This window comes from Larus michahellis, chromosome 5 (genome assembly GCF_964199755.1).
Source record: "Larus michahellis chromosome 5, bLarMic1.1, whole genome shotgun sequence".
Classification (NCBI taxonomy): domain Eukaryota; kingdom Metazoa; phylum Chordata; class Aves; order Charadriiformes; family Laridae; genus Larus; species Larus michahellis.
The window spans coordinates 43,466,976-43,493,726 of record NC_133900.1 but is presented as its reverse complement, the minus strand read 5'-3'; the positions used below and the strand labels follow the sequence as shown (position 1 = coordinate 43,493,726).

General features: G+C 38.8%; 1 protein-coding gene across 3 annotated transcripts in view; it reads right to left on the bottom strand.

Annotated features, from left to right (window-relative positions):
• Nucleotides 1-26,751, bottom strand: part of KLHL2 (kelch like family member 2) — a 62,231-nt gene that overhangs the window by 19,287 nt on the left and 16,193 nt on the right. For all 3 annotated transcript variants that reach the window (XM_074589820.1, XM_074589824.1, XM_074589823.1), the window contains one exon: nucleotides 4,740-4,902. In XM_074589820.1, coding sequence (XP_074445921.1) covers nucleotides 4,740-4,902 — 163 coding nt within the window. The remainder of the gene's footprint in view (nucleotides 1-4,739; nucleotides 4,903-26,751) is intronic.

Sequence of the window (26,751 nt, the reverse complement as noted above, 5' to 3'; positions counted from 1 at the left end):
GTAGTTGTAGAGCGTGGTGAGGTCTCCCCTCAACCTCCTCTTAATTTAATTTTTTAATTAATAATTTCAGATCTCTCCACAGATGTCATAGATGCATATAGATGACTCTCCTAAATTACAGAAATCTTAACACTCTGCTACAGGAGGACCAACCCCACCACAGGATTATGAAGCTCCAATTTTAATGAAAGTTGGGTTCTTACTACCCCTGAAAGAATTTCCAGAGTTTCACTTTTCTAATAACTTCCGATCTACATCATCATTCATTTGGTTTTATGCTCTTATTGTCTATTAGCAGAAGTATCTCCCTGCCTCCTTTTCCTAAATATAAAATAGCAAGCGTAACAAAATAAAGACTTTTTATTAGTTAAATAAGGGAGAAAAACATCCAAATGCTTTTCATTTTCTATAGCAGGGAAATATTTTCACTGCTTTTTCAATCTAATAATCCTCTTTTGTACTCATTCTAGTTTCCAGAGACTTAATCCTGAAACGTCTGCTCCTGGGAGTTCAGCTGCCTGTAATACAAGGCCTATTTCTAAAATGGCAGAGTTGCATATCTTTGGCTCAAACTTTTGAGAAAATTTTTTCAGTAGTGAGGAAGAGCCTTGACAAAGTCCCGTTTGAGATAAGAACGGGGGGGGCGGGAAAGAAGCTATGATGGCTGAGATATGGGCGGTAAGAAGCTTGAAAATTCAAGAGGAAAAACATTGACCTAGAAAGGTATAAAACTGTACTGAAGAAAAACAGGGAGTCAGCAGACAGAAGTCCAGCAAGACTGATGATCAGCCCATTCCAAGGAGAAATGAAGGCCAACCCTTCCTCCCTGGGCGCTTTTAGCAGGAGTACTGAGCATTCCGGTGCTCAACCTAGTAGCTTGCAAGTCCCAGCTAGGACCAATAAATAGCTTCCTTCTCCTTTTCACTTGTCTGCATCCCGCGTGCAGGGTCCCTCTGAGCACAGCAAAGGATGCCTGAACAAAATGACCCAGAGAGGTAGGGTTACAAGTTGGGCACAGTTCCTGTGCTCTCAAACACATTTAATCAATATTGCAGTCAAGGTCTTTCCAGGGTCTTAGATTTTATGTTTCTGGAAAGTCATCTATATAAATATTAACTTCAACTACTAAATTGAACAAAGATTGTTTAGAAGTAACTGAAGTAGTTTAGAAGTTACTAAGGCATAGTCAGAATAGAAGCTGGAAAAAATAATTTAAAATTCAAAACTAAGCAACCGCTATATCAAAATGTGTTCCCTAAAACATTAAATATCTAAACATTAACTCTAGCAAATAAATTTACACCTTGCTTCCTATTCAATAAAAGGTCAAAAATGTAATACTTTTTTAGATTTGATATTACTCAAAGACAAAAAGATTTAATTAAAACATTTTGCATAATAGTTTAAACACAGTTATCACAAAGTCATTCAGTCACATACACATTAGAACTTCTTAAGTAAGGTATGCCTTACACAAACTAGTACTTTCAAAACCAACCTGAACAGCTTTTGCATTTTTTTAAATTGATATATAATTAATTTGAATACAATTTCACTAGTCTAAACCTACTTCTGAGTATTACTGATTTGTATACCTCAGTTCCACACTTAAGTCAGCAACCAAGGATTCTGTTGACAGACACCTAATCACATGAGTTTGCTGCATTTCTGTTTTTTTTCCAAAACTCTATGCTTGATAGAGATACTATAATCTCCTGGAAGCGTGTGTGTGTGTGCACGTGTGAAATCTAGACCAGAAAACAGATTTTCTAGGAATTAAGGCAACTGAAAGCATTCATCAAAATCCTTCTTTTTATGAGGTCTAAAATTACTCAAGGCAATAAGAAGCCTATTATTTGGACCTAGACACATGAATTGAAGCATTTAGTGCTCTGTTTCAGGAAAATCTTCAGTTTTAACTCTGTACGAATTGTTAATGATGCCAGTTGGTCACTGTACCTTTAGAAAAGTTATGAAAAGCAATACAATCATATGAATTTTTCCTGCGTCCTTCTCAGGATATTTCATTTTTCATTTCCTTTTGTGTATTGCTCTCATACTAAGCCTGACAGAGCGCTAGGGATTAAGGAAGGCAGTGCAGAGAGTGCAATGCGATGAGGCAGCTCACACCCTGGCTATGCACAGCATATTTATCTCAAGAGTAAGAACAGAGTGTGCATTGCTTTAAAATTCACCACACAGATACAGCAAAAACACAGTAGGAGTTGAGCTGGCAGCTTGTGGTACGGGCCAGCAGGACTCCAAGAATATGATAACAAAAAGGGAAGCATAGATGAGGAAAGTGCTTTCTGGAGGAATTTGACAGAAGTGGAAGGTGGTTTGATTACGGAGGAAAGAAGTTCCAAGCACAAAAGCAGAAGAGAAAGAGGGGAAATAAAAGATTCAAGTGGTCGAGGGTTATTCTGCTGGATTAGAAAAGCCAAGGATGAGAGATTGGAATTCAATCCAGGGGGAAAAGGAATATTGCAGCAGTTGTAAAATGACTGTAGCGAACAGAGGAAGCTGTGTCAGAGATAGATTTACATTGCAGCAAAAGGGAAACACAATGTAGAGCAGATTCGGTAGGGAGGGAAGAAACGAAATAGAGGAATGCGCAACTGAGTAGTTGAGAGAAAATGGTGGAGGAGAGCTGAAGCTATCAACTTTACAAACCAGAATGACCAGGAGAATGGTGACAGAGGAAGACTGAGATGGTTAGGTGGAAAGCAATTCAGTTTTGCTGAGCTTGAAGTAGAAGTGAAACATCCAGGAGACACTAAGATGACAGGAGAAGATCTGTGACCAGGCAGATAGTGCAAGCTGCATGTAAGGAGGCATACCTGAGAGTCACTCTCAAACTCTGAAAACCCGTGACTTCTGAATTTCCAAACAAATTTGTCCTACTCTCTGAATATTCACTCCTAAAGCTCTAATCAAAATATACTACTTTGCTGGATAGTAAATCAAATCCTATAAAAGAGAAGGATTTTTTCCCCACTACAAAAAGCTTCCATTAAAAAGTAATTCCTCAGTGTAATGTCTTCAGTCTTGACTCAAACATCAAGACCTCAAGGCACTCTACACACAAAAGAACAGTAAGATCATTGCTACTTGAACAAATTTTAAAAGCCTTAGTTTTCGTTACAGTATTATGCTACAAACTTACAATCTTACACAATCTTTTGTTTACCTTTTAGTAATCAACATTATGCAACCTTTCTTGGCATCAAGAGCAGTCAAACAAGGTTTTAATCCATTATGTTAAAAATTACCAATTTAGTAATATGTTCTCTGAAAGTACATGTATATCAGTTTCCAACAGCAGAAAATATTGGAATATAAAGGGAAAAAAAAAGGATTTTAGCCTCCACAGAATCATAGAAATGTAAGCTAGAAAGAACTTCAAATCATCTGCTTTTGCACAAAGATGTGATTTAGATCAACCTAAACCAGAAGTTAGTCTAACTTTTTTTTTTTTTTTTTTTAAACAGCTGCCTAACAGTGGAGAGTCCATAACTTCCGCAGCCTGATCTGGGTTACTTTTACAGTTAGATTTTTCGTTGATATATGAAACGACTTTAAAAAATACCTCACAAGTTAAGCTTACTCAGTCGTTTTTACTCACAGGAGATTTGCATTTCTTATCCTCCTAGCCTTTTAGTTTCTTGACTGAAAGGACGCTCTTCTCTCACAGTCTTTGTCATAGGTCAATCTGTTTTCTTAATATGTTCATGTTAGACTTCCTTGGATTTACATCAGCCTGTTTGCATCTGTCTTAAAAGTTCAGTTTAGCATTTTCCACCTGAGGCCTTCATCAGCGTCAAGAAAAAGGGAATAATTGTCCCTTGGCCTCCCATACAACACTACCATTACTTCACGACAGAATCAGAATCGCTTTTTCATTCACAACAGCAAGCAAAATGAGAACCTAGTTTTCAGAAGTGTCAAGACTTGACATGAGCCAGTCCTTTTACAGATATGAATAACACAGTCTTTAAGATGACCGTGACAATGCACTTTTAGTAATAAAATTAAGAATTCTATCGACACTTTTTTCAGGCAAAAAATGAGAAACAATCTAATTGCAAGCGCTCTTTACACGGAAAGTAGAATTTTGTTTGTTCAGCGATATGGTTAGTTAGAAAATGCACCTCTATCTACTTTACGTCAAGATAGGCAAATGAGACTACAGGTACCCTTTATAGTAGGAAATTTCAAGTCTTGGGCTAGATGAGTAGGATTTTCAGAAGACAAGTGGATAAAACAATACTCATGGTACGTTTGTTGCTTCTTAGCTAGTCCTGTGCAGGGGATATAGATGAACGCACACCCCTGAACATGCCCTCATCTTCTTTCTCCCCATGTACTTCCTACAGACTTTGGCTTGTCGAAGTTACCAGAATTTTAATTCTTTCCTGATTTCCTCCCCTAAGTGACAGTGCAAAATTTTAAACAGCAAGCTAGCTTCTTTCTGGATTATAATTTGCTTGGACCCTCTATGGCCCTAATAAACCACGAAGATGCTGCCCCTTTGTGCTTATTATAACTATGTTCTAGCCAGGAAAATTTATTTCTCATAAAAACATTCATATCAAATGCAGTCTTTGTCAGAAGATACAGGTCTGCAATATCCTGGATAAAATTAAGTTTCCTTTGGGGTTGGGTGGGCATGGAACCCACACATGTGTGTACCCACGCACAGAGATACCAAGCTATACGCTATACTAATGATAACTTGCCTGCATATGTGTTGGCCTTGTTCAAGAGATCTGTGCATGCATGCATGTCGGCAAAAGCACGAATCCCCAGGCAGTTGATAGGATGAAGCTGGGATTCCAAAAATTCACAGCAAGTCCTTTTCACATCCTGCAGTTGCAAAAGACCAGCTGCTGGGAGCAGGACCTGTAAGAAGCAACAGGTGGTTAATATCCCAATTTGATTCTGAGCTTATACAAGAGGATTCTCAATATTAATAAAAAAACCAAAATAATCCATTAAAAAATTAAAAGACTAAAACAGAGAGGAAAAATTCATCATTATGCAACCGAAGAACTTAAACCCCAATATTAACATGATTTTACCTCCCTGCAAATACCATTTAAGATTTAAAATAACAAGCAACATCTCCACCAACGTGTTCACTGGGACATTATAATTACAAAAAGAGATTATAATTCTCACACTTCACAAAAACCTCTTCCCAATAGTTGTTCACAAGTTCCCTCCTTACTGTTCCCAACACTCCATAATTACATCTCATTTCCAAATGTTCAGCATTGGATAGTTCTTTAAATCAAAGTTTTCTAGACTATGATAGAATATGTAAGTCTTCTTTGCATGCAAGCACTGGACATTGTACCATTTTTTAGCATCAATAATAAGCATATTTATGCAACTGATTCCAGTAAGGAATCAATTCAGCTTCCAAAGAAGTCTGTGACTTTCTTGGAAGAATGACAATTCAGACATTTAAAAGCCTGAGCATACAAAATATTCTATAACTCATTAAAAATATGTATCAGTAAGGAATTAGCATAAACAGCATATTTGTCTTTCAACTTCCACAAAGCAAGCAAAAAGTAAAGAAGAATTTAAAAAACTGTATAACATACATTTTATTTGCCCAGTAAAACTTAAACATGAGATTTAGGTGAATTATAATTGTGCCTTTGAGTGAAATTCCATACTACTATCTACAATTCTCCTTCACAGTATTTTCATTTTCTGTGCCTTTGACAGTTATTTTAATGAGACTTCTATTTTAGAACATTCAAGTGTGAAATTAATGTTGGCTTGCATCTTCATTGGATGACATCAGGCAAGATTTTAACATGGAAGTCTTGCAACTGTTCACTTACATATAGAGAAAACATATACCACAGGACTGCATCAATAATAAGCAAGCAAAAAATACACCAAAGACAATGGCTGCGCTACTCTCGCTAATGCTTTTCATTTAAACAATTCCTTGAGTAGAATTAAAGAGAGTCAGGCAAGAAGAAAACTGGAAGAATAAAAAGAGATGGGAAAGCAGAGTAAAACAGTTTAGAAAGCTTTGTAACACTGACTACGTGAAAGCTGCAGAATATACTTCTACATAATTGCTCTTTGGAAGACGTTTTAATGTTTGTAATTGTCTGTAGAATCAAATATTTGCCATCATCTTTGTAAGCATCTAGTTCCTTGGCTTCTAAAGAGCTATTATTGTTTACTGTTATTGTTTACTCTTTAGACTTCTTTCTTGAAATAAAACTAACAATTATGACCCAAACTAAAACAAAAAGGAATTAAGGTGATACAACCTTGTAAAGCTAATGTCTGCTTTAAGCTTCATTTTTTGGTCCCACGTCTACTGTTTATGGCTGCTCCTGTCCTTTCAGCCTGCCATACATGAATCATAGAACCATAGGGTTGGAAGGGACCTCTGGAGATCATCTAGTCCAACCCCCCTGCCAGAGCAGGGTCACCTAGAGCAGGTTGCACAGGAACGCGTCCAGGCTGGTTTTGAATGTCTCCAGAGACAGAGACTCCACCACCTCTCTGGGCAGCCTGTGCCAGTGCTCTGCCACCCTCAAAGTAAAGAAGTTCCTCCTCGTGTTTAGGTGGAACTTCCTATGCTCAAGTTTGTGGCCACTACCTCTTTTCCTGTCACTGGGCACCACTGAAAAGAGCCTGGCCCCATCCTCCTGACACCCACCCTTTAAGTATTTATAAGTGTTGATAAGATGCCCCCTCAGCCGTCTTTTTTCCAGACTGAAGAGACCCAAATCCCTCAGCCTTTCTTCATAAGAGAGGTGTTCGGGTCCCCTCATCATCTTTGTAGCTCTCTGCTGCACCCTCTCCAGCAGTTCCCTGTCCCTCTTGAACCGGGGAGCCCAGAACCAGACACAGTACTCCAGGTGCGCCCTCACCAAGGCAGAGTAGAGGGGGAGGATGACCTCCCTCGACCTGCTGGCCACACTCTGCTTGATGCACCCCAGGATGCCACCGGCCTTCTTGGCCTGCTTGAAAAGCATCTTTCTGTTCCTCAAGATATTAATCCCTAATTTGAAGCAATCCACTATAGCCTCTGTTTTACACATTTGGCTGTCAATGTAGACAGCAAAAAAGAAGGATCATATATTTAACAAAAGTTTACTTTGAATATCAGTGGTTAATGAAAGACGAAGGAAAAAACACAAATGTGACTGCACTGAGATACACAGACCTCTGCTAAGCAAAATAAATAAAAATTAATTTAAATCTTAGATAATCCTTGAAAATATCAAATAAGTCTAACAAAATTAATGGAGAGGGTCTTTACGTAATAGGCACAAGTGTCAGATAAAGTCACACAATTCAAAACAAATTTAGAAAGCTTAAAGGTTACTAATGACAAGGTTACAAGTACACTGAAGTCATTTTATTTTATCATATGTTCAAGACAACGTGAAGATAATATTAGTAATACAATTCCTATTACTAGAACTACAGTATGATTAGTTATAACAGCAAGTGGATAATTCATTTGATAGCAAATTCTAGGATAAGATATAAAATTACATACCAAAAATTAGGACTAGAAATCTACTACAAGTATTTATTCACACAACTTGTCCCAATGAAGCAAACATGTCACAACTGCTTACAACTTCAGCAACTAATCCAAACACAGTCCTAGATAATTTTAGGCATGTTATCAGTATAGTTGAGCAAACAACATCTGAGAACAATCCTTGACTGTTTTGAGAACAATCCTTGACTGCTTAAATGGATTCAGAAGAAAAAATATATTCAATCACCACTGGTAAACAAAATACAAAGATGAAATTTGAGAATGGTATGCAGAAAAGCATTTAAGATTTGTATGCACAAACAGTCACACTCAGATGCTTGCTCACCCACATGAATAGTAAAGCAATGTTACAAGAACTAGAAGACCACTCTTCATTGTGGGAAATTTACGTCAGATCTTAAATCCTTATAATCGAGTTTGTAAAGTTACAGATTTCAATACATTTACTTATCAGACAATAAGACATTTAAATCTAAACATATTTATGTGTATTCTGCTACTAAAAAGGAAAAGAGAGGCAAAGTGCATCAAATGTATCCCCTTGAAATTATACATTGGGCTTCGGTTACTAGGCAACGAGAGCTGTGATAACATTTAGCTATTTCCATTTGTACCTATAGAACTGTTAACCTGGAAGCTCTAACAACCTGCGTTTAAAAATACAGTTTCATCACAGGCAGATTCGCTCTGCTGGAGCTGGAGAGGGTGGGGGAACCCAAACTCCTCTCAAAACCATAAAACCCCCCTATATTAGAACTGCAGTACAGATGAAGTTTAACTGCTGCTGACTCCAAACTGGTAGGCTATAGCTCAGATTTATTTCCAAAAATAGCCAGTAGAGGGTACCCTAACTTTCCTTTAAAGAACAAAAATACTTTAATATGCATACCGCTTTTCACTGCAAGAAATGCAGAGGGGGAAAAAAAACCCAAAACATCTCTAATTGCTTATTCTATGAAAATGTACCCTCATCACAGCGGCTGTTGTTTTTATAATCAAAGAAACTGAACAGATTATTATTACAGATGGCAAGTAAGAAATTACGTATTCTCTTTTTTGTGTCAAAGTCGTGGTGATGAATCTTGGAATGACTGCTACATTTCCTAGAGCAAATCATTTAACCCTTACAAGTCTGAAGACTATTCCCTGGTTATCTGCTCCTGGTTCTCCTTCCTGAAGTGACAGTCCTATTCCCAAAGCTGTGTGCACCCACCACACCAAATGCACCTTTCCAACTCCACTGAGACAAACAGGACCATGACCAGGTAGAAGTATTTGTTTTAAAATCCCACCTGCAGGGTCACCTGCAGAGTCAGGAGGAATCCACTTAAGGCCCTAAAATTGGGTGCTGTTTTCACTGGAGTAGAGTCAAGCCTTTCAAAATATCTCAACTAGATCATCAACCTGTAATTGAGGCTGCTGCCCTCTTATTGTGGTCCTTCAGATACATGCCAGGAGCATGTTAAGGCCTGAGGGTACAGATGTTGCCTGCAGCTTTTCTCCCTCTTTTTTTTCTAGACAGCATCATGACTCTGTTCACCCTTGTGCAGATGGACATATTTACTTCATGTGACCAAAACATACATGTATTGAGCTCTGAGGTGAGGAGCAGCTGGTACAGGCAGGTGCCTCTCCAGCTACGTGTGATCCATCTGTTCACCAGGCACATTTACATCAGTCTCAGGGAGATACTGCCTGCATGACAGACCAACAAGTCCCTACAATGGAAGGCGGCTCAGAGGAGATGAACTCAGGGAAGAAACGTAAGGAATGAGCACCAAGTAGCAGAAAGCAAGCTGAACTTATCTCAACACAAGGGGGACTGGAGGATAACCTGTGTTTTAGATATATGGCTGTACCAGTGAGTCATCAGGTCGTGTAAACAGCCTTCTCTGAGATTATTAATAGAGTATGATGTCTTCCTCAGCTATCCAGAGCAGCAGGGGATAGAGGTGTATGTGTGGCTCAGCCCAAAACAAAGTACAGAAACCAAACAAGCAACAGAAAGAACTCTGAAAAGAGCAACAGGCTTGAGCTGACTTTATCCCACATATTCCTTCCTAGTGAACAAGGGATGCCCAGTGGGCATATAGAGACCGGTAATGGGATCCCTTCTGTACAGTGATCCAAATGTATATTGCAATTGCTGTATTTTGCTTGTGTTGTGATTTCAGTATATTGCTGTATCTCTCTGCTAAATCAAAACATATCATATATGTAGCACCAAGTATCTTCAAATAAGTAAATTTTATATCAAACATTAAACCCTCCTCTTGGACTACCTAGAAGCAGCTGGTCAGAGAAGCTGCCCTGGAGTGCCTCCACACCAGACAAAGGAGTTTATGCTACCTGAAGGGTGTTACACGACTTAACAGTCATCCCTTCACAGTATATGCACTTCACAAAGTTCAGGGCTAAACTCCCCTTCACCCAGCCCCTTGCTCCCACAAGTTGGTACCACTTACAGAATCATAGAATCACCTAGGTTGGAAGGGACCTTTCAGATCATTGAGTCCAACCACCAACCTAACTCTGACAAAAACCATCTCTAAGCACTATATCTACCTTTCTTTTAAATACCTCCAGGGGAATGGTGCCTCCACCGCTTCCTTGGGCAGCTTGTTCCAATGCTTATAACCCTTTCAGTGGGGAATTTTTTCCTAATATCCAATCTAAACCTCCCCTGGCACAACTTGAGGCTTTTTCCTCTTGTCCTGTTACTTGAGAGAAGAGATCGACCCCCACCCCACTACACCCTCCTTTCAGATAGTTGTAGAGAGTAATAAGGTTTCTACAGCCCCCTCAGCCTCCTTTTCTCCAGGCTAAACAACCCCAGCTCCCTCCTCCGCTCCTCATCAGACTTGTGCTCCAGACCCCTCACCAGCTTTGTTGCCCTTCTTTGGACACACTCCAGCACCTCAATGTCTTTATTGTAGTGAGGGGCCCAAAACTGAACACAGTACTCGAGGTGGGGCCTCACCAGTGCCAAGCACAGGGGGACAATCACTTCCCTAGTCCTACTCACCACACTGTTCCTGATAGAAGCCAGGATGCTACTGGTGTTCTTGGCCACCTGGCCACACTGCTGGCTCATATTCAGACCGCTGTCAACCAACACACCCAGGTCCTTTTCCACCAGGCAGCTCTCCAGCCACTCTTCCCCAAGGTTGTAACGCTGCATGGGGTTGTTGTGACCCAAGTGCAGGACCCGGCACTTCCCCTTGTTGAACATCATACCATTGGCCTCAGCCCATCGATCCAGCCTGTCCACATCCCTCTGCAATGCCTTTCTACCCTCAAGCAGGTCAACACTCCCACCCAACTTGGTGTCGTCTGCAAACTTACTAAGGGTGCACTCAATTCCCTCATCCAGATCATTGATAACTTTATGCAACACAAGCTTTTAGTACTTGTCCTGCCAGTTGAGAATGGACGAACAAGCCCAGTGGAAGGGGCCACCAAGATGATCAGAGAACTGGAGCATATATTACAAGGAGAGGCTAAGAAACCGGATTTGTTCTGCCGTGAAAGAGAAGACAAAGGGGAGTACTTATTACCATCCACAGCTATCTAATGGGAGGGCAGAGAAGACTGAGACAGACTGTTCTTGAAGATGCATTGCAGTCGGACAACAGGCAAGTGGGAACACAGGAAAATCTGACTGGAAAAAAGAGTTAGGTTGTTTTTTGTTATTTTGTGTTGTTTTGTGGGTTTTTTTAAACCACAAGGTTGGCTAAGCCCTGGAACAGGTTGCCTCAAGAAGCTGTAGAATCTCTGCACATGGAGATATTGACAATTCAGTGGATAGGCCCCTCGATCTGCTTTAATTGGACCTGCTTTTTAAAAGTTCAATTCAAAGTAAAATTTAAATTGATTAAAGCTTTCTGCCTGGTGATTTAAATCAATTTGATTCAGTAACTTTATATCAATCTATGCTATCATCTTTGCGCTCCTCTTTGTACTGATAGATTCTCCTACCCAGAAGATATTGTGCTACCTGCAGTATGAAGATGCTTAAGGCAATATTTTCATCTCCGCTGTTTTTAAGTTTCCTGGAATTTCTTTCTGTCATGAATTCTCGCCCAAATTCAAATTGATACCCACCAACAATGCATTAAGATTAGTACAATGCCAATGTAAAAATAATTAAAGAACCTATTGCAGGTTTTGTGAACAAGATCCCACAGCATAAACAAAAACCAAAATCTCTCCAAAGTTATTTTGCAAGCAAATAAGCCAATAAAAATCAAAGCAGCATATGCCAAGAGAATTGAATAACATGTTGTCTAAAATAGAAAAATTCATTCTTTATCACACGGAGGGAAAAAAATACAAATCTGTAACATCAGGAAAGAGACTAATCTAGGAAAGCAAATGTGTGAGAATGCAAACACAATATAAAGCAACACAGAAGCACACAGGAGAGCAAGTTACATCCTTGCTAATTGCAGATATTCTGTATTTTCAGTTCCAACATTAAAATGAAATCAATTTCAGAGCGCAGCAATTATGTTAATACCTGACATAAAACAAATTTTGAGGAAATACAGTGAATTTAATTTCTATTTCTGAGGTTTAAATAACGATTTCAGCAAATTAAACTCCTTCACTTGCTGTTTATACTATTGTGGCATAAGGAAGAAGGAAATGAAAATAATAGTCAAAGATCATCCAAATTATCTTATTTTTTTTATTCTCATCTACATGCATCCGTACTGTAATTAAAACTGTGGTTTGTAACTGAAATGTAGTCTAAGTTCTAGTGAAAACATTCAGCACTGCATTGAAATTATGCTATTTGCAAGTACGCACACAAAACCAGATACAAATATTTTAACACTTGCATCTGTGGAATAAAATGGAGAAGTTCCAATTTTGGAAAACTCAACCCTGCTAGCATTTCTATATGAACACCATGTGCAAATTAAATTCACTGTTCTGTTCTTAAAGTAACATACAAATAAGGTGCTACACTGGATTTAAAGATGTGCTTGAGCTGCAAGTTTAGAACATAATACCATGTATTTTATAAAACATGCCTTTTGGGCATCTTAACATCCTTAACTTTATAGGCTATGCGAAGACTTGGATGTATAAATTTATCCTTTAGCTTAACGAGCCCCATGCAATTAAAAATTAAGTGTGGGTGGCAGTTTTATAGTATCAGAGGCAGGAATCAGACTGATAATCAAGATACAGCCCTATTCCTTCACATTCCCTTGGTACTAGACACAAATTGGTTGAGCTCTGTTTCAGTTGAAAACAAGCAAACAATCATGATAACGTAATATTTTGAATGACTGACACAATCTGCAAAATACTAAGCAGCTCCCAACTTGGAAAGCCGTGTGACAGATTCAAATGGAGCATAAGGAAAAAGTAACTGTTCTACACACCTGCTTTTTAGCCAGCATCATAATCTGTACTTAAGTCCACTTCAGTTACAGTGACATGCAATTTATAGGAATCAACTGATTTACTCAAAAAATGGTTTTAGAAGAGATAGCACTTCCGAAGATTAATCTGAATGAACTACTAATTATTAGTCAAAACATTTGGGGTAGAGGTGGTTGTTTTGTTGTTTTCTTGGGTTTTCTTTTTTGAAAGGGGTGCGTGTGGAAGTTTTGGGATGCAGTTAAGGCTTGCTGAAGCACAGAAAAAAAGACTCACGAAGCAAATGAAGTAACAGAAGGGTCACTAATCAAATAACCCATTATAATTAATGGTGTCTACCTGGACTACAAGGGAGAACCATGCAGTCTTTTTTCTCTTGAGGTTTCTCCTACATCTTCTCTACTAGAACAGTGCCCTAACCACCATGTAACAGCACATTTTGGCTTAAGCCTCCACACAAGAGACAGATCGATTTTCTATTCTGATGGTTATTTTTGTTAACAGTGATGAGCTTAGCCTTTCATATCCTCTTCCTCTGTAAAAAGATACTGGAAATAGATGTGTCTCTCCAAGTGAGAAACATTGTCTCACTTGGAGTGAAACATTCTTGAACCTAAAATAATTTTTATTAGAATTTTAGGTATTTCTTTCAGTCAAAAAAATCTTAGACATTTTTATTTGATAGAAACAGAGTTTTTGATTTGAAGCTGGGTGAATGAATTTAAGTATATGTACAGTAAGTCATCTAGAATTAAAGCTCAGAAGCCTTCATCATACTGTAAATCAGTACTTATAAGATTATACAGCTGCATAAAAATAGCTTCATATTTTCTTAGGGATGGGATAATTTAAACAAGACTAACTGGAGTCTGAACAAAGCCACTTGCTGCTGATACTTTGTCATTCAGGAACTGGGAAATTTATTCTTTAACTATGGTGCTAGCCAGTCAAATAATATACAAAGCTCCCCTGCAATAGGATTAAAAGAAGCTGAAAAACTTTCGCAGGCATGATAACATAACTCACTCGACGTGGTCTTTGATCTTTCTGCAAAGGCTGACCCACATAAAGAATCGCTGTATCAGCTGATGCTTTAAGCTACTGTGCTTGAGCTATAGGATTTACTCGTAACATCTCACACCTTCAGTACCAGCCCACTCTCCATTTCAGACCCCACTGACAGATACATTGAGTTTGGTTATACCAAAGATTACTATGATAGAAATATTTTTTACATATTGCTTAAAACTAAAGACATAAAAGGCTGACTAAAGACTCAAAATGTTAATCTGCTATGTTTCCTACCTTAGAAAACTTCGGGGGGAAATAAGGAGGAGGGAAATGAAGGAGGAGTTGTTTGTTGGTATTTTTTTTTGGTTGTTTTCTTTTTCTACATTACAGACTGACTGATTTGTAACAAACAAAGGTTGTTCTCCTAGTATAACTCCATATTTTCTGGCAATCTTCAAGAGAGGGACTGAAACATCATTTGCAAAACCCTAAAGCCTATGCTGGAAACAAATGGCAGCATAACCGAGACAGTAGATTGTGAACCTCTGCTTTCTCTATTATCCCATTCTCTGGTACAGAAGATGCACCCATACTACTGAGTTTTATAGTAATACAAAACCAACAACTAAGGACAAGAGAAATAGCATGAAGTAGAAATGCTTTGTGTGCATGGTGCTTATCTTCAACACAAAAACTGTGTCAAGATTAACATCTAATGTGCAATAAATGGCCCTTCAGTGGACTCAAAAAGCATTTGATTACTCCTATCTTTTAGTGTTACAGTTATATTTTTATATTTTATTGAGATAATCTTTTATTTATCATTCAGTTTCCTACAGCAGACCATATTTATATTCTCCTAGAAATGTCACAGGGGAATACCTCCTAAAAAAAAAAACCCTCAAGGCATCAGGCTTAGTGACAAATTTCATAATCACTTTAATCTAGATGTTGTGCTTATAAAATTCATGTATGCAGGGACGGAATTGCCAAAGTAAACGGCACCTCTAGCCCCCCTTTTGAAATTTTTTTCAGATGAAGGTTTAATGCATACATTTCATGATTTAAAGTATGACCAATATCCACAAAACAGAAACATTTTCAAGCAAGCCTCTATTCAGTTTCCAGAAATTTCGTCTTATGTGTAGCAACATGCTGCTAAATTTACTCACAAGTAAGAGAGGTCAAACATGGAGTCTCTTCTTTAAGTGGCCTAATTTACTCATAATAAGCACCTTGAATTTTACAGGGAGGTGGATGGGCATACACGCTTTCATTTGCATACAACACTTCAAAAATGAGCAAATGACCTCCGTGCTTTAGTTGGTGAGGGCTGTCTTTCAGGTTTTGCCACAGATAGCTTTATGGTCATACATAAAGATACATGGATGCCTACGGTAAAGGTCATGGCTGAGGCAAAAGTAGCTGCTTTCATCCGACTTGACATAGAAGAGTCTCTACAACAGCCTAGCAGTGCAATAATTTTAAAGATCACAGACTTAGAAAAGCTGCACAAGCTGTTCAGTCTGAGAAGGCAGTTTACATACAAAAGTTCTTATTTGTTAACATCTAGTTAAAGGGCAACCACATCCTAGTGAGGCAGGATGAAGGGACCAGGTTTTTAGACTCAGAAAACTTGTGATCTCAGTCCTGATTACGTCTGACTTACCCAGCGGTCATCATTTCTCTGTTTCCTTTATTTAAGTTGTCTATTCGAGCCTGTAAACTCTTTTGGGCCACACCATATGTACGACTTGTTGCTATAATACCTATCACAAGAGAATCCCAATCCTAGCTGGCCCATAAAACAGTTAAAAATATTTTTCAGGCTAGCCTAGAACTTCATGCTTTTTTAGCTAAAAGTATGCTCAAATAATGGGTAAAATTCCTATCTTCTAAAAAAGAAAATACAATGAATCCCTCCCTAGTCAACTGCATGAAAAAATGATCTCTGTGTTTCCTTCTGGATGCTCTTCCATTTGCATGCTCTTCCCATCCTGTCTTTAGAAGGCAAACAGCCTTCTGGTGTAGAAGCTGAGCACTTCCCATCAGTTACAAAACCAACCTTAAATCATGTTAATAATGAAAAAACAGGGATAGTAGAATAGTTTGGGTTGGAAGGGACCTTTAAAGGTCATCTAGTCAAGCCCCCTTGCAATGAGCAGGGACATCTTCAACTAGATCACGTTGCTCAGAGCCCTGTCCAGCCTGACCTGGAATGTTTCTAGGGATGGGGCATCTACCACCTCTCTGGGCAACCTAGACCACCCTCCTCATTGTAAAAAGTTTCTTCCTTATATCTAGTGTGAATCTACCCTCTTTTAGTTTAAAAATCATTACCCCTTGTCCTATTGCAACAGGCCCTGCTAAAAAGTCTGCCCCCATCTTTCTTATAAGCTCCCTTTAAATACTGAAAGGCTGCAGTAAGGTGTCTCTGGAGCCTAAACAACCCCAACGTTCTCAGCCTGTCCTCACGGGAGAGGTGCTCCAGCCCTCTGATCTTTTTTGGTGTCCCTCTCTGGACCCACTCCAACAGGTCCATGTCTTTCCTGTGCTGAGGGTCCAGAGCTGGATGCAGTACTTCAGGTGGAGTACTTCTCAGCAGGGCTGCTCTCAATCCCTTCATCTCCCAGTCTGTACAGATACCGGGGGCTACCCTGACCCAGGTACAGGACCCTGCATTTGGCCTTGTTGAATCTCATGAGGTAACTATATATTAGACCAAAGCAATAGCCTATTCATTCCAGGTAGGCTACAAACACCTATCTTCATCCACTATCAGAGAAAGGTGCGTGAAACCTCATGGTCTGGAGTAAAATAGCCACAACAGAGAACATTTCCTTGAAATGTAAGGAATAGCTTGCTCTTGAAGCACAAAGATACATCTTAACTTTTAGAAAAGCATTTCTAGTTAGTTAAAACTACATTTCACTTGCGAAAAACTGGCAGTGTCCAATGCTTTGCAGGTAAATAAACGTAAGGGCTGCAACAGGACAAGAGCCTGGCCTTCCGCGTTTGAAAAGGCACAGTAAAAGATTGTGGTGGTCCTACGGTTCTGGTTGGTGGGTCAGAGATGCAGGCTTCTTTTAAGAGTAGGAGAGGAGTTAGAAGACAGAGAGGAAGAAATGGCAAAAAATTTGCCCTTTTTAGAACTGCTTCTGTCTAGATTTGCTGCAGCCAAGCAGGGATCTCCTCCACACTGGAAGCAAGTTTGCGGCTGGTTTGTGACAGAATGTCCTGAACTATCAGAACCATCCCTTCGTCTGTCTTCTCCCCTTCCAAGGAAAAGGGGAAGAAGAAACCTAGGATGGAAGAAAGTAGAACAGGTGAACCCAGCCCAGACCTGGACCTTATATGCTCTCACCTAATTACGGAGGTAAACCTTACGGGGTGACAATACCTGCTTTGAAACAGTGTCTATCTAATGGTAACCCAGGGTTCAGAGGTAATAATTTCCAAACCAACCAGCACAGCTAGAAAAGCACGCTGCTCACCTTCTGCATCCTAAGCAGCTCCTCTCATGCATTTTTCAGCAACAAGCTCTATTCATTAGGCATCCACTGATTAAGTGTAATAACAACAGTAATATGTATGCACATGTATGTTTTTGTGCACTCCTCTCTCTAGGTATCTGAAAGAAAAGCTTAACTTTAAGCATAAGTAATAACTCGCTCTTTGGCCCTTAAAAAGGTATATGGAGTCTTCAAAACAAATAGGTATGGGAGGAAAAGCAGAGTCCTTGTTTAGTCATCTCACAGTCAACCTAAAAAAAGCCCGAGTTCTCTCCCTCTCTTAAATGATAGCTTTTCCATGCCTTTAACAGCTTTAAGCCTTTCCTGAAAGCAAGCTATTCCTGTCATATTTTAGACCATCCATCAGAGTGTCACAGGTGAAAACTGTGGGGTTTTGTTTGTTTTTTTGTTTGTTTGTTTTTTCCCCACACACTCCGTTTTAAAGTCACTATTCCACAATAAGCAGAAGTTTTTCTAAGGTGACTACAGTATGTTATTCTATTCTAGGAAAAGTTGTTAATGTAAAACATAGCAATACGTAGGAGTAATTCAAGTTTTTCTTTTCATGCATTACTTTACACTTTCCAACATTAAATTTGGGCTGCAGTCATGCTAGCCCGACATCTAGCTTAGCTAGAAAGGAGTGACATTTTCTATTTTTGTCTGGTCTTGAAAAAAATCCTTAAATCAGTTTATCACCTACACCTTTTGCTACCTACTTTTCAAAACTAAAGAAAATCCATCCTTCTTTAGAAGCTTGTGACACATTACAACCATTTTGATACAGTGAAAATCAACTATTTATTCCTATTTGTTCCTGTGCTCCCTAGGGGTTTTTGATCTATTTATTGCTCATCATGTGACAATCTAGAAGGGACTATAACTAACTTGACTTTCAAAAGCCTTTGATATGGTTATTTCTGGACCACTCAAAGAATTACAGGAGGCTTTTAGGAGCTACACACAACTCAAGTAGAATTCTAAAACATAGGGAAAGTTTGAACTCCCTTACGTTACCTGACACTAACAAAAAAAACCCAACAAACCAAACCTTGATAGTCTCTGTAATGCTTAGGATCACTAGTGACATTGTACTGATTTACTAAAACATGAGCTAAACCTGCAAGAAATAGCCAGCTAGAGAATATAACATTTTTATACAATCTCAGCCACCTCACTTTGAAAGTTTCTTCTCTGTGCGTATGCAAGGATTATTTTTTACATATATGTCTATAAAATCCTTTTTGCCCTAGTGGTCTGATATTCATTTGCTGCAGTGCCTCATCTTTTGACCCTTTCTTTAATCCTGTCCTTGATCTGTAAGAGGATGCACCTTGCACAGTCTGTTGGCGTAACTGGGACTTTCTACCTTAATTAGTTTTTGGCACCTCGCTCATGCGTGGCTATGGCAGCCTACACGCTCTCCTAAATCACTCATTAAAGAAACAATATGCAGGAAATGAACAGCTGTTATATTTAGAGCTGCAGTGCTGAGTAAAAGTGTTTTATTCTTTTTATCATTTAAATTAAACATGCCTGTTTAAATCCCTCAGTGACTTCCCATTCACCTCCCACAGTAATCAGAATCACATGCTTCTGAAGTGCAGGATTACAGATCAGTATCTCTTCTGTAATGTACTCCTGCCTCAACCCCACTTCTGTCTCACCCCATCACCTCCTCCATGAGTTTCTGATTCATTCCTTGGCTCTTGCTTAGACCGTGGTGACACAGCCAAGCTACAAGCCTCTTCACCGCCTTTGCCCAGAAGTGTCTCTTCCAAATAAGCAGAAACAAGTGGTTTTTACCTCCCCGCAAAATATCTTCTGAAGGAACAAAGATGTTGAGATACGGACTGAATCATAGATTTTTCCCTAAAACCACAGTCTCTCTCCAGAAGAAGTTCAAGACTCTCTGCCTCCCACACACTCAGGCATTTGATAGTCCAAGACAGTCTTTTACAGCCTCAGGACAATTTTAATTCACTCCTCATATCTTTTGATCCACCTTTTAGATCCACCTTTATCTCTTGTGCTCATTCTTGGTTTTGTTTCTCCCTTATGCATTTCTCTTTAGCAACTACAAACTGGTGTACAACAGCTCAAATTTCTGTTCACGTATCTTTTCATTCTTACAAGACTCATACCCTTCTGCCTACCCAATTTTCTTTATGAACAAAGTTCTGGAATCTCCCATTTAGCAAGACCATAGCAGAAAAATATGTTCTAAAAAGATTCATTGGTTGGAAAATGCCAGCATAATGTGAATAAAACATCACTTGGAAGACAGGGAGAAATATCAGCAAGGTATCTTCAGAAAATGGAAAAAGGCAAGAAAGAAAAAAAAAAGGCAAGAATGTAAAAAATGTGAATAACCTAGGAAAGAGCAGTTGCCATATCTGTGCAGCATCTGTTTCTCCTGGTCCTGATGGTCCTGCCACCAAAGCTACAGCTGTACAGAAACAGCAGTTGCCTTCTCTACAAATTCCTTTTGCTACCTACCTCCCGAAACTTCAACTTACCATCTATAACCAAGGTGAGAGAACGGTGAAGAATTTTATCCCTAAATGAAGAAGTACGAATTGTATTTATTCAGCTTGGCTTAAAACATAATTTGGGAAGGTCTGCTCCAGGTCTAGCACCACAATGCAAAAAAGGTGTTGAACAGACACGTTGAAGAGACTTTTTAGGAAGACAGCCCAGGCTCGAGACAACACCTGAGTGTTCCTGTCTGCTTTCTTTGAGCTGTGTGGCTGGCCGCGTGTACCTGTGCTGTGCCTGTGTGCACCTACTGGAAATACACGCTCAGCCTCACCACCAGCTGGAGCTCGGGGACACAGAGTTGCAGCTGCCTTGCTGTTATCAGGCCACTGGATTCAGCAACTCCCAGCACTTTCCTCATGTGAAGCACAGAGCGTGATTTTCTTCTGCCACGTATCACCAAGCAAGCCCAATCAGAAAAGGGATTTTTTTTTTTTTTTTTAGTAAGGCACCAAATGTCTATCAGCCAGGTGTAAGGCTCTGAAATACACCTTCAACCAAACCAAAACCCCCAGTTTCTCAGTCTTAAGAAAAACAAACAGAAAGGGGAGTGACAATGCAGTAGCCATATCTGTTCTACAGTGCATGTAATAATATTGCACCACAAAAAACAGGCAGTTTCCACTTTGCACATACATAATGGCTAAAGTAATAAAAGACACGCTATGGGAAAAAAAATATGTTGAGAAAAATACATCCTACTCAATACACATTTAAAAAACAACAGAGAGCAAAATATTAAGTTTCCCCACAAAGTTGTTTGTTTAGTATTTTGGTCAGCAGCTCTTTTGTGTGAAGCTTACTCATTTAAAGCACAAATTAATGAAGCTTGTATTGGTAATAAAATATGCCTGTAGAAAGATCACACTCCTCTTTTCTCTTCCCTCCTACACTTGCTCTCCTGACAGGCAGGCATGTATAAGCAAATGAAGAATGCTTAGTAGGATTATTTCACTGGAAAAATTAGATCATTTACTGTTGCCTGACATGTCTTACAATGCATATAAATTCAAGAAGTGTGCCACTGTCTCTCCTCCAGCTAAGCCATATATTAGTTGTGCCCTCACATTATTAAAATCCTCAAAGCTGTTGTCAAAAACACAAAAAAAAAGGTCAGAAGAGGTAACCAGATGGTTGCTTGAGACCTAATGTATAAAATACGCATGAAAGCAAAACACAGTGGTACTTCACTGGTACTCCTTCAGCACACAAACAGTATACTATAAGGCTGTTTAGTCCAGCACTAAATTCTTGCCCAGTAAGACTTAAACATGTTTCTATGAGCAAGATTTGTAATGAAACTCACGTCAGCTTGGATTTAAGTACCTCTCTGCAGTGTCAGCAAGCCCCTAATATTATTTAAACTGTGCTGGCATAAAAGAATAGCAGTTAAAGTTTGGATTACCATGTAAAGAGCGGTTTCAACACATATCAGGATTAACTGATGCTGTTGATTCAGTTTTAATCACGAAGTTATTACCGTGAGCCAGTTTTAGAAACCATGTTAAATTGAATGACTCTGGATATGACTTCAGGATTTGCAAGAACTTCCAGAATTTAGTAGCCATGATGAAGATAAGCAGAAAGACCAAAAGCTTGTTTATTTTTACAGCTCTGTGAGATGATCCATTAAAGATCTCATTCTCTTCCTAAACCTTTAATAATATCTGTGTCAGGGAAATAAGATCACCAACCACCGATAGCTTTTGACACTCAATAGCTCTATTACACAAAACATGTTTTGTAGAGGAAAAAATGCTTTCAAGAATTAGTACAGTTGCTTGAAACCTACTAGCAAAGAAAAAAAAAAAAAAAAAAGAGTTTATGGACAGAAGGTTCTATGTCCCCATACAGGCAGCATAAAAAGTGATGCTAAGCTGAAATATGATGGTGGACAGCGTAAGAAAGGTTTCTAGGTTTCAAGATCAAGCCAAGTCCAGCAAACACCCGCTAGTGGAAGATGTGAGAGCTGAAGATGACAACAAATATTTTAATTCCCAGCAGGGAATTAAAAGCCAAGCAGGACTGTAACCTGTCACCTTCAATAATTATCATCTTACTTGCCATATATTGAAGCAGGGCGGGGGGGGAACTGTCTGCAAATGTTTTACAAGAATTATCACCTAAAATATCACTAAAGGAACAATAACGCTGTCACATCAATTAGAAAGCTGAAAACATCAGTCGAAATACTCTCTTGTCCTTAAGACCTCTACATATACAGCTATCTTTCAGCCTTTCTCCTTCCCCTCTTCCTAAAGCATTCTCACAAGGGCATAAGCTATGAACCGCAGTGAAGAGAATCATCAGTAAAGCTCTGCATACTGGGATGCACCACGTAGTCTTCAGGTGCCTCGGTGCTCTTGAGACAGAGGAGAAACATTTTTTTTATAGGCATTCCTGAATTTAGTCCTGATCCTAAGAGCACGGTCCAATACTTAAAGCAGCAGTTACAGATACCAGTGTTAATTACTCATTTTTGACAACTGTATTTCATCTAAAAATTAATGCAGCCGACAGTTTAGTCTGTCACTGTATAACCTGCTTTTACCTGATGAGAAATGATACACCTGTACTTCATTTTTAAAAGTCGTATCTTGACAAATTATCCTCTACCTACGGAAACTCACAGAAGTAATAAAAAAGCCGAGGTATACTGCTTAACAATTGGCTCTTCAGCTAAAAAAAAAATCTGTTGCAGGGGCAGGTATGATGAGCTGGTGTGGCATGCAAAATGGTTATCAAGTCTTAACAGGTAAAAATGTCAAAACAAGATTTCATTTGTGTCCATCGGAGGCATCAGAACACAGTGCAAAGACCAGTTTTGTCTGAGTGGTGCTGAAAAATTATGCAGTATGACAATTCAACATTTCATGTTATTTAACATTGTAAGGGGAGAAAAATCCATTTTTGAGCAACTGTATCAATTGTCGTCAGCCAAATCTGTCCAAAATGTTAAGCTTAGAGGAGATTATTTGGGTATCAGAATTTAGTATCAGATCAGAAAAAAAGCACTATATGAACAGCTTGAAAGATAGCTGCACAGTTTTAATGAAGATTTGGCCTAACAGTCTCTCTAAAAAACTACATGCTGCGCCAGGATACTTTGCTGAGTTTTTGGCAAGTTAAATTTAAATCACAGGAAATACAAATTCACAGATTTCGGCTCAAAAGATGCTGTCGATATTTATAAACTTTACATTAAAGTCAGAGCTATTTTCATTTAAAAAAAAAAAATCTACTGCAGCTATTGACAAAGAATTCAGTGCAATATTGCTCCACTTTTTTAAGGACAGTAAGAGAAACAATTTAAACTCATTCACTCCAAAAAAAAAAAGTTATCTAGAAGGTAAGGGGAAAAAAAAAAAGGAAGTATCACTGTTATATTCAATAGCATTGGTATTATCTGACCTAACTTCATTCTTCTTTAGGAGCATGCCGACTTTGGCAAGAAACCAGCTCAGAAGGACACTCACATGGCCCAAGATTCTGTCTCCAGCACCAAACATGCAAGCGGCCATGTATTGCTGGAAATACTTTGGAAGATAAACCAAGATGAAAAAGTTGCAAGAGGTGGCTGTCCAGGTACTGTGGAGATGCAAGAGGATAGCTGTACAAAGAACTGTGGGGGGAAGAACCCACTGGCTTAAAATGTAGATCTAGGAACTCAAAACTTGTATTCAATTAATAAATAATATACTGAAAACTTCAGTGGGAAGGAGAGATATTCTCTAAAGAATAATTTTTAAATGCTGTCACCAGGCAATTTTGGTCAGTAAAGAGAAGAAAATAAAAGTAAACAAAAGGCCTTTATCAACAACGAGCCTGAAAACATAATGAGCCTGAATTTAACCTGTGGTACGGCAGTAATAGTTTTATTAAGGTACCCGCATCTCCTAGAAGATTGTGACTGCTTCTAGCCAGGAAAATTGCTATCATTACCCATACTGTCATCACCAAACTGCACTGCTGGGCATATAAAATAGTCTATTTGAAAACCATTCAGCGATTGCTATTAATTCAGGATAAACTCAACTTAAGGAGCCCTTTTCAGTAGAGTGCACTACTGGGGAGGTACTGGACCTATATTAATTACCTGTCGGTCTCTTGGTGACATGTAAGGTATTAATCATGACCAACAGGGCTATAATTGCCTAGATCCAGCCTACCTAGTGCTCCCTCTTTTCAAGATATATTTTCACTTAAGCTGTTTCACTTTCCCACATTATCAGAAAGTCCTTGAAGAAGAGGTGGCTAGAGAGGCACATCGGCAAATGCATCAATATCAAACTTATTCCCTTCCTACCCTTTTTAGATTCCTAAATCAAGTGCAGCATTTTTTTCCAGGCACCTCTTTCATAGGTTCTCTGAAAGAGAACAGCCAAGTTCCCGTGGAAGCAATTTCAGCATTACTTTGTCTCAAAAGCAGTTTTTTATATATATATATATGCATATATATAACACATTATATTTAAAACAGAACCTACTGTATGATAAGATTCAGTGAAAGCTTCACAGCATTCAGTTCAGTTGAATAAATATTTCTTTTATCTCTCCCACCCACCGACACAGCAGCAGGCACGCTTCCAGCGCACAGAATGCACATCTCTGTTCAAGTACTGAAATGAACTCCCTCCTCTTACGATGCCCAATCACACATTTGTAAAGGACAGTCAGCCTTTGGTGCTGAAGTGGAAAACCTACCCCATTTAAACCAGAAAATTTCCTACGTTCGTAAAGAAAACTGAATATACCCCTCTAAAACGTAAGGGACATCTTTTGATGCAATAAGGGAAGAGAGATGCGCTTTAGTGTTCAAAGGTATAATCTATTGGTAGGCTTTAGAAACTCTTGAAAAATATTCCAAGTTAAGTGTCTAAAAATGAAACTGTTTCAAAAAACATGCTTTATGTTCTTTACACTTCACAGTGTTGCTAACTCATATAAAGACTGTTAGTTTAGTGACCAGTCCATATACACAAAATATTTCTTTTGAGGATAAAGCTTGACAAGCATCAAAATATTCCAAGGAGTATTTTGATTCTCAGCTCAGATACAAAGACAGTATGCCTCTGAAGATTACTGGAATTTAAGTTACAGTAATTCGACCATGTAAGTGCTCAAAGACTGTGGCAAATACTAAGTAAAGTGACGAGTCTTACAAACTGGCTTATACTAAGTCATTTTGTATTTTCTTCAAGCTAAAAACACACACAAATAGCTGCTGCTGTTCAGCTGATATGTAGTCATAAATTGTTACACTGGTAATTCCATCATGATCCTGAACATCCTTTTTAATTAAACTCCTGCAAGCTAGTGTGCCCATCCCTTGGTGGAAAGGGTACTGAAGGAGGGAATCTGAAACCATCATGAGACACAGGCATGAGGAAAAAAACAACTTCGTTACCAAATCTGATAGTGTGGTAATACAACAGTTTCAGAAAAAAAAATCGTTAGCCCCTAAACAGAGATCATTTCACATGTCCCACCCACATAAAGCTGCACATGATACATCATAAGCAGAAAGCATTGCCTCCAAAGAAAAGTCTATGACCTTCAGTCTAAAGAAAAAAAAAAAAGTTATATGAATGAGAACAGTCTTTCCATACAAAAGACTGTTAGAGCAAAACTAGCAACAAGTTGCTTTACAAGACAGCAGAAGGAAGTAGCAGAAATTGGTCTAGTACAGGCCAAAGAAGACTTAAGCCAGATAGTATCTTCTTAGCTACCAAAGTTATTAAAGCAACTGGAACAAACTACATAAGGATTATTATAAAGTCTCCAATGTTAAATTAGATATGCTCTGCCAAGACTACATACATTCAGTCACTGTTTCACTTTAGAGGGTCAGTAACAATTATCTTTTATGGTATTCCTTGTAACCTCCCATTCTTTCTTCCTTTGAGCTCCTTTAACATAACCTCAGTCCTGCCTATTCAACCATGTGTGGGTCATGTCACAAACAGAATTCAGAAGCTGACTGTCTTGAAAAGCACATGTCTGTCTGCATCAGCTGTGGGACTTCTCCGGGTTTTGGTGCAGGGTATCTCTTAATTTTCAAGCTAGAGGACTTTTCAGGATTCAACAACCCTGCAAAATTGTTCAACCAGTAGAACCTACAGATGATGATGTGCAGCACAAATAGCCAAAGCCCATGTTACCAAATATTGCACTGTAGAAAGGCTCCCTTACTAAAAAGCCTTTTTTTTTTTTTCTTTTTTTTCTTTAGACAACATGAGGATCTTGTTTCTTGAGAATTTCTTAGGGAATCAGCTGGTTTTTTCGGACTTTGTTTTGACAGCACTTCAAATCAAATGGGCTGTCAACTCTTATGCACATGCCCCGTGACACCATACAAATAGAATCGTGCCTGTTATACTTTAGATGGCAACCTGTGAGAACAGTAAGTGTTACAAAGGAAAGATGCATATATATTGTGCGTTCAGGTGTTTATAATATGCTTATTACTATGCAAACACTGTTCTTGAATAATTTCAGAAAATGAACACAAAAAAGGATACATAGTAAAAAGGATCCTGTTCAGGATTTTGGACTTCGCATTGGTTGTACCCAACTAAATTCTTCAAAGGCAAAAATATGCCAGGATAGAGCTTTGTAAAAATACTGTTATTTGCGATTTCCTCTTCTGCTCTCACGCATACGTCTTGTCCAAAAGCAAGACCGTATGTCTATCGGTAGGTCCAAAGTGAAGCTACATGTAATATTTTCCCCAGGCAGTAG